Source organism: Puma concolor, chromosome A2, assembly GCF_028749965.1.
Source record: "Puma concolor isolate L17-30 chromosome A2, mPumCon1.1.hap2, whole genome shotgun sequence".
Taxonomy (NCBI): Eukaryota; Metazoa; Chordata; class Mammalia; order Carnivora; family Felidae; genus Puma; species Puma concolor.
In genome coordinates, this window is record NC_141668.1 from 159,677,981 (window position 1) to 159,692,399 (window position 14,419).

Here is a 14,419-nt window from a genome sequence, read left to right on the forward strand (position 1 = left end):
AGGCCACGTCAGTGAGACCAGCACTTTCCCCAGCTCTGGGGAAAAGGAGGCAATTTATGGCTCAGGGAACAACCTTAAAATAACTCTCCCTCAGTCTTAAAATGTAGTGTTTAAATTTATAGAAAACCCCACGGTTCCTGGCAGCTGGGTGCTGCAGCTGACAACCCAGGGTGCTGGCTGGGGTGGGAGGCACTCTCCCCCTCCCCCCCACCTCTGCCAGCCCACCTTCCATCAAAGCTGCAGGTTCCCCGGAGTCCCACCCTACACCCCAGCTTCCAAGCAGCCAGACCAGAGCTGTGATTTTTTTCCAAAGATGCAAAACTTTTTTTTTTTAATTAAAAAACAACAACAACAAAAGTCTTATAAAAATGAACCAGGGAGCCAAAATGCCCACCTGTCTCCTTATTTACAGTAATACAATATCTGTCACAGTCACTATGTACAATATTATAAAAAAAAAAATGTCGAAGACAGTACAAATTAAGGCGGCATTTCTCACAAGGCATCAAGCCTCGATCCTCTAGTGTAGACCCGGTGGCGGGGAAGACGACACTTAATTATTGCACCATTTTGAAAACAAAACTCGTCAAGAAGGATCGTGGTCTTCTCCCACCGGGCCTTCAGTCTCTGATGGGGGCCAGGGCGTCATCGTCGTCGTGGGGGGGGGGGAGCCCCCTCGATGGCCACGCTGTGCCCAGCCCGGTCCTCTGGGCCCAATAAATACCAGTCACAGTTTGGGAGGGGGCCGCACCCGGCGCGTGGGACCCGCCACGGCCGCGCGCGGTGGGGGGCGGGGGGAGGCGGAGGGGCGTCCAGGCTACATGTGCCGCTTCATGTGCAGCGCCAGGTGGTCGGAGCGCGAGAAGGCACGGTCGCACAGGTGGCACTGGAAGGGCCGGTGGCCCGTGTGCTTGCGGTAGTGGCGCGTGAGTTCATCTGAGCGCGCGAACTTCCAGCCGCAGCCGTCCCAGTTGCAGTGATAGGGCTTCTCGCCTGCAGAGAGGGGGCGAGAGCGGGCCTCAGTTTGCTTCCCAGGGACTGCTCCGCCCCGCCTGCGGCCCCGCTACGCACACCCTCCCCGCGACAGTGGCCACTCGGGCGCGCGCAACCTACCCCTGTAACCAGCCCCCTGAAGCCGCCGGGGGACCTACGTTTTGGACCTCCAGGGATCTTAGGCACTCACCCCTGGCTCTCGGGCCTCCTGATTCTCGCCCCCGGGGAGCCCAAAGTGCGCACTGTCCGCGCCCCCAGAGGGGTCCTAGGCTGGCATCCTCTTCCCCAACGTTCTGAGACCCATCGTCCCCCTAGGATTCCTAAGCGCGTGCACCCTCTTCCCAAAGCCCCGAGCCACGCTCCCAGGAGGGTCCTAAGCGTGCGTCCCTCCCGCAACATTCTCAGAGTCCCCCGAAGTTTCCTAAGCGCGCACCCGCTCCCCAACCTCTTAAGCCACGCCTCCAGGGAGTCCTAAACTTGCGACCCCCTTCCCAATCTCCTGGGCCACGGCCTCTCGGGGGGTGGGGGGAGGGGGTGTTCCTCAGCGCGCGCCACTAGCGCAGAGCCCCCCGCCACCAACCCCGGCCCGCGCGCGTCGCCCACCTGTGTGCGTGCGCAAGTGCGCCTTGAGGTGCGAGCTCTTGGTGTAGGTCTTGCCGCAGCCCGCGTAGCTGCAGGTGTGCGTGGCGGTGCGCTTGCGCGGCCAGGAGCGGCGGCCGCGCTTGGGCTTGGCTTCCAGCAGCTCCAGCGGGGACGCGGGAGGTGTGAGGAGACCTCGGGCGGCGGGCGGCGCCAAGCCCAGAGCGGCGGCGGCGGCGGCGGCGGCGGCCGCGTCGTCGAAGAGACCGAAGGCGGCGGGCGCGGGCGGCGCGTAATGCAGGCCGGGCCCGGGCGCTCCGAAGCCGGGGCCGCCGAAGGGCGGCGGGAAGGGGGCGCGCGGACCGGGCGCGGGCAGGCGCGCGGGGCCGTCGGGGCTGAGCGGCGGCGTGTCGGGCGGCGGCGGGGGGCGGCCCCCGGGGCCTCTCATGCACGCAGCCGCCGGGCCCGGGGCGCCCTCGCGCTTGAGGCCCCGCGGCCCGCGGGTCAGGCCGGGCGCGCAGCCGTAGCCGCCGCCGCCGTCCGCCTCGGGAGGCTCGGCCTTCACTAGGCGGCCTGGTGGCGCCAGCAGGAAGCGGCCGTGCAGCGCGGGCCCCGGCGGCACGTCCAGCTCGGGCCGCAGCAGCTCGGACACCAGGCCGCCCGCAGGGGCGCTGTAGGGCGGCGGCGCGCTGGGCTCCGGGTAGTAGAACGCAGGCGGCGGGGGCGGCGGCGGCGGCGGCGGCGGCGGCGGCGGCTCGGGGGCCGCCTCGGCGCCAAGGCCGTCCAGCCCCATGGACAGGATGAAGTCCAGCACGCTGTTGAGGTCGTCGTCGGTGCCGCCCGCCTCGGGCTCTGCGCGCGGCCAGCGCTGCGGGTGACGGGGAGACAGGGCGCGGGCGTGAGCGCGCGACGGGGCCCGGGGATCTCCGCCCGCCGCCTGCGTTCTACGGCCCCGAGCCCGCGGTCCCGCCGCCTGCGTGTTACAACACTGAGCCCGCGGTCCCCGCCGCCTGCGTTCTACTACCCCGCAGCCCGCGTTTCACTACCCTGAGCCAGCCGCCCCCGCCGCCCCGCGGCCCCGCGGCCCCGGCCGCCCCCGATGTCCCTGCCGCCCTCACCTCCTGCAGGCCACGCTCGCGGCACGGACTGGCGAAAGTGGAGAAGGACGGCAGGATGGGCTCGCTCAGCGCCATGGCTGGGACCCGGGGCCGACGCGGGTTTGGGACACCGGTGACTGGCTGCCCGGAGCCGGGCTGGTCGGGGCGCGGGCGGGCGGGGACGCTCTGCGGCCCGCGGCCGGGCCCGCCCAAGCCTTATAGGCGCGGCGCTCACGGGGGCCGGGCCAAGGCGGCGGCGGCGGAAACGCGTCCCGGATGGGGACGAGCTCCGGGCGCAGCCTAAATTTAGCCGCGGTATATAAGCCGGCGGGCGGCGGCGGCCGTGGCCACTGCGGCCGCCAGGGCTCTGCGCAGCCGGGCCGGCCCCTTGCGCACCGCCAGGCCGCGCCCCCCTCCCGGGCCCGCCCCCGCCCGTCTCCCCGGCGACGCGTCAACACGCGCTCCACAACAGCAGCGTGACGCCCAGGGATCCCCGGGGTGCCCCGTGGGCTCCCGCCTGCTCGGGGACTGGCAAGACCTGGAGCGGAGGCGGCATCCGGGACCCGGCGCTCTGAGTCGAACACTGGGTCCCGGGGCCTCCCGGGTTCCCTGAATGGATGGGGAGAATGGTCCCCAACGCCTCGGAGGAGTTCCCAGAGCCCCTGATCGCTGGAGAGATTGGCCCACAGCTTCTGAGGGGTCCCCAGAATCCTAGATGGATGGGGAGACTGTGTCCCAGGGCCTTGGCGTGAGGTTCCTGGGAATCCTGATGGATGGGGGATTGGGGTACCCAGGATTCACGATGGGTGGGGACGCTCAGCCTCTCATTTCCTGGGGACCCACTAAGCCCGACCCACTGTTATGCCCATCACTCTGTAAAAAACCTTGCACGATGACATCAACAAATGTTAAGTCTTTGAGACGCCCTCCCTCAAGGAAGCCCTCCAGGGAAACTGAGGCTTGGGGGGCTCGGGGAGAGGCTGGTGGTTCTCCAGAGGCTGGGAGGCCTAGTGCCTTTACTGACTTGTATAAGTGAAGAGGCTGGGGACGACAATCTCTTCCCCCAACACAGACCCAGCCCTGGGCGGGAGTGAGCGGTGGTGGCACAGGACAGGGAACAGGACTGTCAGGTGGGCATCTCCAATACACCAGCTGGGTCCCCCACGCCACAGCCCTGGCTACAAGGGACTGGCTCCGTTGTTGCTGTGCGCTGGCACTGAGTGAGCACTGGGAGCACAGCAGCCAACAGGCAGGCAAACCCCCCTGCCCTCGGGGGGCTTCCACTGGGGGCTATAAAATGAACAAGCATGTTGGGAATATGAGCCTTTTGGAAACATATCTCAGGGGATGGAATACAGCAGGGAGGGGGGATAGGAAGTGAGTGAGTGTGAGGGGGAGAGAGAGGATGGTGAAATTTTGAACCTCACCCGTGAGGTGCTGTGTGAGTCAGGACCTGGAGAAAGGGGGAGCCACTCGAGTGCCAGCGGGAGAGCATCTCCTGGTGTAACCCGGAGCCAGTCGGGAGACAGCCAGCCCTGGTCTCCTGACTCCAGGACCTTTGTTCCAGACCGGGAGGTGTTCACGGCCAGCCCCAGTCTCATGGCCAGGTGGCGAGGGATACAGGCAGCTCCGGACCTGGAAAACTCTGGGGCCAGGACGGCTTGGTCACTGACAGCAGCTGGACCACCACAGCCCAGGGGCACTGCCTGTGAGTGGCCTTGGCACCACACACGGGCATGGGGTCCACAATCCTGGCCCCTCCCCAGCGGGAAGGAACCTCAGAAGTGCGTCACCTCACTGTGATTCACCCGCCTGTAGATTCAGCAAACATAAGCCCTATTTGCCAGGCGATGGGCATCCAGAGGTGTTTCAGTGCCAGGCACCGTTGCTGGAGGGGGCAGGGATCCCCAGTGCGGCTTCCCTGGGCTTCTGGAGACTCCAAATTGACCTCGCACATGCTTCTTGCAGCTGCCACTGTGATGGTTCAGCGTCAGCCTCAGCCACTGACCACTGGCTGTGTGGCCTTGGGCAAGTGGCTTTGCCTCTCTGGGCTTGCTTCCTTGTCTGTGAAGCGGAGCGTAATGGTACCTTGCCGCACAGCGGTATTGGAAGAGTCACGCTTCTCTTGGTGTGGACGTGTGGAATTGATGATGTCCCGTGAGCTCTCCGCAAGTTCCGGCTAGATGAGCCACCTGTATGTTTTTCTCATTGCCTTTATCTGGGCCTCAGTTTCCCCGCATGATAATGAGGGAAAGATTGAGGGAATCAAATTTGGTCCCCAAGGAGTATGATTCTCTGGCCCTCCGCCTCAGCCTCTGGCAGCCCCTCCGGCCCCCTCCAGTTCGTCCTTCTCCCTTCCTTCTCGGATTCCTTGCGGGTCCTGGAACACACCAAGCACATACCCCCCTCAGGGCTTTGTACTTGCTGTGACCTCCGCCAAGCGTTTCTTCCCCTCGCTTTCCACTTGCTTGGCTCGGGCTCATCTTCCCTTCCCACCTCCTTAACTGGTGAGCTTGACTTTGGTAGGTGCTGTTAGGTTTACAGAAAACGTGGACAGTAAGTATACAGGGTTCCCATATACGCCCCCTCCCCGTTAACCGTTTCTCCTGTCACACCTGCCCTCACGCGATACATTTGTTACCATTGATGAGCCAGTATGGATGCATCGTTACTAACTGAAGTCCACAGTTGACAGTCGGGGGTAAACTCTGGCTGTTTTCCACTTTCTGGGTTTTGGCAAATGCACGTCGTGTGTCCACACTTACGCCATCATACAGAATGGTTTTGCTGCCTTACAAGTCCCCTGGGCTCCATCCACCTCTCCCTGTCTCCCTCCTCCCGAATCCCTGGTTAGGTCCCATAGTTTGGCTTTTCCAGAATCCCTATACTTGTAGCTCATACAGTAGGTAGTTTTTTCGGCCTGGCTTCTTTTCACTCTGCAGTGCGCGTCTAAGATTCCTCCTCGTCTTTTTTGTGGTTTGAGAACTCGTTTCTTTTTGTTGTCGTTGCTGAATCATACTCGGTGATATGGACAGAGGGACCACAGTGTATCCATTTACCCATTGAGGGACGTCTGGATTGCTTCCAGTTTTTGGCGATGTAGGTGCTAGATCGAATCTATGTTGAATACGGCTACTGTAAACATTCATGTGCAACTTTGTGCACGGGCACGTTTTCAAGTTAGTTGGGTAAACTCTTAGGGACACGATTGATGGATCATAGGCTAGGACTATGTTTCGCTTTGTGGAAGACCCCCAGTCTTCTAAAGTGGTAACACCAGTTGTATTCCCGCCAGCAGCGAATGAATGAGAGTTCCCACTGCTCCGCATCCTTGCCAGCATTTGGTGCTGTCGGTGTTCTGTGTTTCAGCCCTTCTAATAGGTTTGTGGTGGTATCTCATGGATGTTTCTAATTCGCGGTATCTCGATGCCATCCGATGTGGAGCATCTTGTCATTTGCTTCTCTCCCATCTGTGTATCTTCGTCGGTGAGGGGTCTGCTCAGATCTTTGGCTCGGTTTTTGACCGGGCTGTTTGTTTTCTTATGGAGTTTCAAGAGTTGTTTGTATACTTTGGACACCAGTCCTTTACCAGACAGGTGTTTTGTAAAGTTTTTCTCCTAATCTGTGGCTTGTCTTTTGAATCTCTAGCAGAGAATCTCTGCCTTCTGCAGAGCAGAAAATTTTCGTTTTAAGGAAGGCCAGCATGTCATAGTTTCCTTTCAGGATTGTACTTTGGGTCTTAAATCTAAAAAATTGCCAAACCCAAGGGCATCCTGATTTTCCCCTATGTTATCATCTAGAAGGTTTATAGCTTTGCATTTTACCCATAAGTGAATGATCCGTCTTGAGTTACAAAAATTGTTTTTTTGGCGTGTGAATACCCAGTGGTTCCAGGACCATTTGGTCCTGGAAAAGGATGTCCGAGGGGCACCTGGGTGGCTCGGTCGGTTAAGCATCCGACTTCAGCTCAGGTCATGATCTTGTGGTTCGTGGGTTCGAGCCCCCCCGTCGGGCTCTGTGCTGATAGCTTGGAGCCTGGAGCCTGCTTCCGATTCTGTGTCTCCCTCTCTCTCTGCCCTTCCCCCGCTCACGCTCTGTCTCTCAAAAATAAATAAATATTAAAAAAATTTTAAAAAAGAAAAGAAAAGGGTGTCCGAGTTCATCATCTGTACATTTCAGTGTGAGTGTGGGCTTTTCAGGCTCCGCTGACCCCGCCCATGCTGTGTAGTTCCTTTCTCTGCCTCCTTGGTTTGTTTTACAACAGTTTTTACTTTTGCTCATTTTTATCCGACTGTTTGCTTTCTTTTCTGTCACTCCCACAAGCAGTGCGAGAACTGCATGGAAGGGGAGGGAGCAGGTCTACACCGGATCCATTGTGTTCTCTAGGCCCAGCCCAGCCCAGCCCAGCACACAGTAGGCACTCAATAAACATTCAGCGGGCGGAGTGGAGCAAGCAAGCGAGTGGAGGTATCTCCTGCGGCTCCCCACAGGAACTTCTGTGGGTGGCTCTCTGCTCCTGCGGGACTGTCTACACTTTCTCCTCCTCAGCCCTTCCCCTGGGACCTTCCTTGTCACCATAGCAAGTGGCTTGAATGTGGCCCTAAAAATACGTCCAAGTCCTAATCCCCGGTCCCTGCGAACGCGGCCCTGTTCGGAAAGAGGGTCTTCGCCGATGTAATTAGGGGTCTTGAGGTGAGATCATCGTGGGTTAGGATGGGCCCTGAATCCAAGGATAAGCGTCCTCGTGCGAGAAAGGACACAGAGACACCGGCACAGAGAAGATGGCCACGTGAAGGTGGGGGGAAGAAATCCGAGCGATGCAGCTACCAGCCAAGGCTGCTGGGAGCCCCTGGCAACCTGGGACGGATTGTGCCTCTGAACATCATTAAAAGGAGCCCACCCTGTCAACACCTTAATTTCAGACTTCTGGCCCCCCGAACAGTAAGAGAATGCATTTCTGTTGTATTAAGCCACCCAGTGTGTGTCTTTTCGTTTCTTTTTTTTTCTTTTTTTTTTTTTGCGGCAGCCCCAGGAAGCTCAGGCACCATGTAAGCAGCTGTTCTCCTTCCTGGCTTCCTCTCCAGACAGGGAGCCCCCCCAAAGGCAGGGGCCTCCCTTGATTCATCTCCCAGGCCCAGCTGTGGGCCTGGTGTTGAAACCTGATGTGAGGATGCCGGCCACCCACGGAGGACCTCCCAGGGCAGCGTGAGACACTTCAGCAGAGCACCTGGTGAACAGAACCCACCCTCAGAGCCTCCGGTGAACGGAGAGAATGTGGCCTTTGGTTGCCACTCTACCTGTGTGACCTTGGGCGTGTCGTGTAGCCTCTCTGGGCCTCGGTTGCATTGTGCCATGGGAGATGGTGTGTGTAGACACCCAAGGGTGTCTGCTGTCTGAGTGGATGAGCCGGGTCGGGGATCCCAGGCGGAGGGAGAGGACTGGCAGTGGGGGACTCAGAGCACGGCGTCCCTCGCGCTGCGGTCCCATCGCCCTGCTATCCAGGCCGCGCATACCCATGTGAATGTGTCCCGGTGACGTCTCAGGTGATGATGCTGTTGGAGAAGGAGACAGGTGCCCAGGGCTGCCTCTTTCCAGCTGGGTGACTTCTCCTTGGCAAGTAGGGGACGATAGGGGCATCTACAGAGGGTATGTGACTGGTAAGTGAGCTGATAATGCTAAGTAAATGACCACTCTTCTCCCTAAGTGCCACTGGTAAGTTCCAAAAGGGTAGGGACCGGCTCTGTGTCTGTACCTTGCTGTCACCCTCACGGTTGGGGGCTTTATGCCTCTTGATGGTGATGCCCTCATTCTGATGTCTTTGCCAAGGCCTCTCATCCTCTCCTAACAAGTCAACATTAATAGTCTAAGCCGGGGGCCGGCGGAGTGGGGACAGATCATTTCCCTCCCATCCACGGATGCTGTTTTGAGCACCGGGCGGGTGCAGATTCTGAGACGGTACCTGGCCTCAGTGCTCGGAAACAGTGCTGTGATTGATTGGTGATGTCTGATGTCTGTCTGGGATTGATTGGTGATGTCTGTAACTGTGAGAGGCTTGTATGCAGGATGCGTGTGCTGCTTGGCTTTTACCATCTCCTGCCATCTATCTTTAAGGGCTCACCAAGCCTACAGATCAGATTTTAGTCTGAGCAACGGATAAAGATTGAGCTCCCTCTCTCCATGCTCTGCCGGACGGGGAGCGGAAGCTAAAGAACTACCCAGCCCCTTTCTGCCCGCAGGGAGCTTCCAGTCTCCTTTAACCGGGTCCTGACCACTTCCAGTGTCCTCTACTTCCTTCTGCTTTTCTCCTGGAGTCTAGACTGCCTCTCCCTTTACCAGCTGTTCTGCCCCAAATAGCTATTGTGTGCACTTGGCCCAACTCCCAAGAGCAAGTACTTAGGAATTCTACAGAAAACACGTCACCTAAAATACAGCTGAGCTTTCAAGACAAGCTATGAGTGCTTTAGAGGAGTTATAGCTGCTGGACAGCAGCAACTGGACAATGACTCCCAGCTGGGCCGGCTGGGGTGTTTCTGCCCGGGTTTGCGCAAGCTTTCTGCGGCATGTTGCCAAACCCAGCTCCCCATGTTGCAAAGATGTATGGCAGTGCGGCATTTCTCGGGGATGGGAAGTAACATGTGCAAGGATGCCCCTACAAGTGGGTGTCTTGTCTCTGGTCAGCACCTTGCTGCTGCTGTGCTCAGAGCCGAGGCCCAGTAAGAAAGGGTGCTTTCCGATTTGCCTCACCATCTCCGGAACTTTCCTGGTGCTTATGGACAATTAAGTAGTGAGTATGTGGGGGAGGGTGCTGACTCTCACTTGGTTGATGACCGATGGACTTTTGTGAGAATCCCGCATCGTCTTCCTGCCAGTCAGGCCACAGTGGTCTTAGTCTTGTTGATACAGAGGACGGGAGAGGAGGAGGGAACAACGCTTATTAAGCACCTACTGTATGCCAAGCGATACACTGAAGAACTGCGTGTAGTTTTCTTTTTTCAAGTTTTTAACGTTTATTCATTTTTAGAGAGAGAGAGAGAGACACAGCGTGAGTGAGGGAGGGGCAGGCAGAGAGGGAGACCCAGAATCGGAAGCAGGCTCCAGGCTCTGAGCTGTCAGCACAGAGCCCGACGCGGGGCTCGAACCCACGGACCGCGAGATCATGACCTGAGCCGAAGTCGGACGCTCAACCGATGGAGCCGCCCAGGCGCCCCTACGTGTAGTTTTCTTGTTTAATCCTCACAGAAGGTCTGTGTAGCATGGTGAACGATGGAAGGAACAGGGGGGCTCAGCCAGAACCCTAGGTCAGATCCTGGCCCCAGCACCTGCATCTCAGTGACCTTGACTGAATGGCTTTCTCTTTTTGAACCTCAGTCCCTCATCCATCAAAGGGACATGAGAATGCCTCATCACATATTGATGAAGATAAGAGACATTGCATGTAAAGGACTTTTCCTGCAAGAGGCCTTCCAGTGCTGGTAGCTGCGTTTATTTATTTGTCCAAATCAAGGGCTGGCCCACGCTGGCTTACAGCTTAAAAAAAAAAAAAAAAAAAAAAAGTCAAAATGTCAGGGCGCCTGGGTGACTCCAGTCGGTTAGGCGTCCGACTCTCGATTTTGGCTCGGGTCACGGTCTCACAGTCATGAGATCGAGCCCCCGTCTGGCTCCACATCAGCGTGGAGTGGATCTGCTTACGATTCTCTCTCTGTCTGCCCCTGTCCCGCTCGCTCGTGTGCGCCCACACAGGCACGTGCTCACGCACGCTCCCTCCCGAAAAATAATATATATTTATCAAAACTACATTCATAGTATTATTCTTTGCATGTTGTGCGTATGCTAATTATATGCATGTTCATTATACACATGTATACATGTGTATATAATTTTCTTATCAAGGTGAAATTCGCGTAATATGAAATTAACCATTTTAAAGGGGACAACGCAGCGGCGTTTAGGACATTCACAGTGCTGTACAACCATCACCTCTGGTTGTGGAACGTTTCTATCACCCCAAAAAGAAACCGCATCCACATGAGCAGCCACTCCCCACCCCGCCACCCCACCCCCCGACCCCCGCCCCTGGCAACCACCAATCTGCTCGCTGTCTCTGTGGCTATTCTCTTCTGGACGTTTTGGATACACGGAATCACACACTATGGGACCACAGCAGCTTTGGCTGGGCTAATAGCTAAGCATGGTTTTTACATTTATGAATGGTCGGGGGGAAAACAGAGGATATTTTACGGTATGTGAACATCCTATGAAAATTGAATTTCATAGGTGTCCGCACCTATGTTTTATTGGCACGCAGCCATGCCCGGTAGTGGATATATTAAGACTATGTCCAGGAGGAGATAGGTGGTCTGCAAGCAGAAAATACTGAATGTCTGGCCTGAAGCTTAGAGAAGCTGGTTCCATGGGGAGAAGCCAGCAGGACTGCCTTTGGACTCCAGAGTCTGAACTGGCTCCCCAGTCCATCGCCGCCTCTCAGTGTGCACTTAATAGACATTTATGGAATACTTCTTACTGGCCAGCTGTTTCCCGGAATAAGCTGGTCCCCGCCTGTGTTCGTTTCTCAGGTGTCTATACTGGGGTGAATCTGAAGACAGATCTTTGGATCTGTGATCTTTGGATCAGTGGTCTGGATGTTCAACATCAGGGATGTCTCAAGCACCTGGTCATAAAAGGTACAGTTTATTAGTGATGACAGACTTGAGAGCGATTTTTATTTCTTTGCTGAGATTTTCTTGTTACCTCTTTGGCCATACTATCTGGGCCAGGGGCTGCTTTTCAAGTTGTTTAAAAAGGTTAAGTTTTACTTCAGGTTTTAATTTTAAAGTTATATTGAGACTTACCTATTTTTATTCTTTTATATGAATTTTTAAATGTTTATTATTTTTGATAAAGAGACAGAGCGCGAGCAGGGGAGGGGCAGAGAGAGGGGGTGGAGGCGGACACAGAATTCGAAGCAGGCTCCAGGCTCCGAGCTATCAGCCCAGAGCCTGACTCGGGGCTCGAACTCACGGACCGCGAGATCATGACCTGAGCCGAAGTCGGACGCTCAACCGACGGAGCCGCCCAGGCGCCCCTAGATGTACTTTTATTTATTTAAAAATGTACAATTTTTCTTCAGATTTACTTTTCATTGCCCTCAAGCCTTTTAATTTTATTTAGATTGCAATGTTTTATTTAGATGTATGTGTACCTTGTTCTTTGAAATTTTGAAATTTTATTTAGAGTCTTGGCGGGATCATCTACAAAGTGTAGAATTTGCCAGGTGGCGCAAACGTCACCACGATCCAGCTTTAGAACGTTCCGGCACCCCAGGGATGTGCCTCCTGCCCCTTGGCTGTCCCTCCTCCACAGCTGCCCCCGGCCCCCGGCAACCACCGATGTGCTTTCTGGGTCTACAGCGTTGCCCTTCCTGGACCTCTCACATCAGTGCAATCATACAGTGCGGTCCTTTGCGTCTGGCTTCTTTCGCTTGGCACCGCTTGAGGGTCGTCCACGCCGCCGCTGTGTCCGTTCCTTCGCATTGCCGAGCGGCATTCCATCGGACGGCTGGACCACAGCTCGATTGTCCCTTCACCTGCTGACGGGTGCAGGCTGCGACTGAAAGTGCAATAATTCTGTATTAGCCTCGTCTCCTCTGGGAGGCCCGGGACAACCCCACACTAACAGTTTAGAAAAGGCAGGAACGTCTTTCCCCGCTTTGAGGGTCCTAGCCTCCCCTGCCCTTGACGGCTGGGGTCCAGCGCCGTTGACGGCGAGGTCACCCCTTTGGGCGGCTGGTCAGACTTGATGGGCACCCGACACGCCCTGGGTCTTGCTCTGGTTTTGCATCATCGGCCCGAGGAGCTGTCTTTGAATCAACGTCTGCCCCTTCCCCAGGGAGCAGCCTCTAGCATGTTGCTTCACCCCACTGACTCGCAGCACTGTGATCAGGGTGGAAAATAATGATCTTATTATGTAATTATATCATTACCGTCTCTCATTAATGACAAGAATTCAACGGGCTGGCCCCACACTCTGTACGGGCAAATCACCTAAGGACCCCACTTAACACGATTAAAGTTTGTTTATAGAGTTCTGCATCTTTGGGGACAGGCATCTGGGTATTTCTGAATGCCTGGGACACTTTCTTTGGAAAACAAAGGAGGGTAGATATCTTTCAGGTCTTTTTTTTTTTTTTTTTCCACTTTCAAATTTTTTTCATTGAGGTGAAATTCATGTCAAGCCTCTGTATGCACAGTCCTGTTCCCTTCCCCCAGCCCCCATGACGGCTCTGTCTCCCACATACATTTTCTCTCCTGCTGTCCCGGGAACACTGGGCTTCTCCCATTTCCCACTGGGAGCCAAGCCATGGGACTGGCCAAGGAGTGGGGCCACTCCTGTCCCCTTGTCCTTGCACCTGGGACAGGATGGCTCTCACCTGGATGGTGGAACCAGCCCCCTTCACAGATGAGGAAACTGAGGCTGAGGTTTGGGCCCCCCTCCGCCAGCCCCCTCTCGGTCCTGGTTCTACAACATGTGCAGCTTTGCATGACCCTGGGTGAACGGCCAGCACATTTTCCTAGTTGAATTTGGGGCAAGGGGTAGAAAAATCTTAGAGAGACAAGCTCTGATGGAAAAACACCCATGGTATTGTGGGGTGAATGGTGCTCCCCCAAAAGCTATGCCCGCATCCTAACCCCCATATTTGTTGAATGCTACCTTATCTTAGAAATAAGGTAGAAATATCTTAGAAATAAGGCAAAGCCGATGTAATTAAGTGAAAGACGTTGAGATGAGATCCTCTCAGATTTAGGGTGGGCGCTAACCCCAGTGACAGGTGTCTTTATAAGAAAAGAGAAGGGGTTTTGGACACAGGAAGAAGGCCATGTGAAGGGAGAGGCAGAGATGGGAGAGATGTGGCCGCCAAGGAGCACCAGAGGCCGGGAGAGAGGCCGGGGACAGGTTGTCTCTCAGAGCCTTCGGAAGGAGCCCACCCCGCCCACACTTTGATTTCAGACTTCTGGCCTCTAGGACTGTGACACAACACATTTCTGCTTCAAGCCACCCATTTGGTGGTCTTGTGTTACAGGGGCCACAGGAAGCTCCTACACACCGGAGCCAGCTGGAGGGGAGAGCTGGGGTCTCTGCACGCCGGGCCCGGGGCTGGATGCAACCGAGGACACCCAGGGCAGGTTCCCGGGGCCCGGCAGGGGCGCGCCCACAAACAACCAGGGTGGAGAGAGAGAGAAATGCCGTGGCAGAGGCGCAATTACTGTTGTCATCGCCATTAGGATTATTATTATTAATTATTAAAGAGCTTCTGTGAAATAGGGGCTCATTATCCCCCCCCTCAACTCCAGCCTGTCCCTCTCTTCCCCACCCCAGTTAATGGAGCCCCCCCTTCTCGTGTCTGGAGTCGCCAGATGGAACACGGACGCCCAGTGAAATCTGAATGTCAGATAGACAAGAAATGACGTTTTCATGTAAGTATGTTCCCGGTATTACTGCTTTCCCCTCCCTCTCTTAGCTTAGAGTCATTGTTGTTTTTGCAAATAACCTTTCTACGTTGGAATGACCAGTCTAACTGCAGAGAAGCAGCAGACATAATACTTGGGAGTTCTCGGGTCCCCTTTGCCCAAAGTGAGCATCTTACGGGGATCACAGCCCACGGCACATTTGTCCACACCGAGAAATTGACGGTGGGACGGTGTTATTGACTAACTCAGACCTCATTAGGATGCGCCCGCGGATTTTACCCCAAA

The 14,419-nt window shown here is 56.1% G+C and overlaps 1 protein-coding gene across 1 annotated transcript; it reads right to left on the minus strand.

Moving 5' to 3' along the window:
• Positions 1 to 300: 300 nt before the first annotated feature.
• Positions 301 to 2,875, minus strand: KLF2 (KLF transcription factor 2). Its single transcript, XM_086698760.1, has 3 exons — positions 2,691 to 2,875; positions 1,597 to 2,440; positions 301 to 993 (listed from the first exon to the last, which is right to left on the minus strand). Exons 1-3 carry the CDS (start codon positions 2,763 to 2,765, stop codon positions 818 to 820), a joined length of 1,095 nt encoding a protein of 364 aa, XP_086554886.1. The 5' UTR covers positions 2,766 to 2,875; the 3' UTR covers positions 301 to 817.
• Between the last annotated feature and the right edge of the window lie 11,544 nt (positions 2,876 to 14,419).

Excerpts from the sequence above, each read along its gene's own strand:
- KLF2 (XM_086698760.1), bottom strand. The coding sequence starts at position 2,765 with ATGGCGCTGAGCGAGCCCATCCTGCCGTCCTTCTCCACTTTCGCCAGT. Across the intron at positions 2,441-2,690 it reads GCGAGCGTGGCCTGCAGGAG|CGCTGGCCGCGCGCAGAGCC; the intron begins GTGAGGGCGGCA and ends CGTCACCCGCAG. Across the intron at positions 994-1,596 it reads GCACTTGCGCACGCACACAG|GCGAGAAGCCCTATCACTGC; the intron begins GTGGGCGACGCG and ends CCCTCTCTGCAG.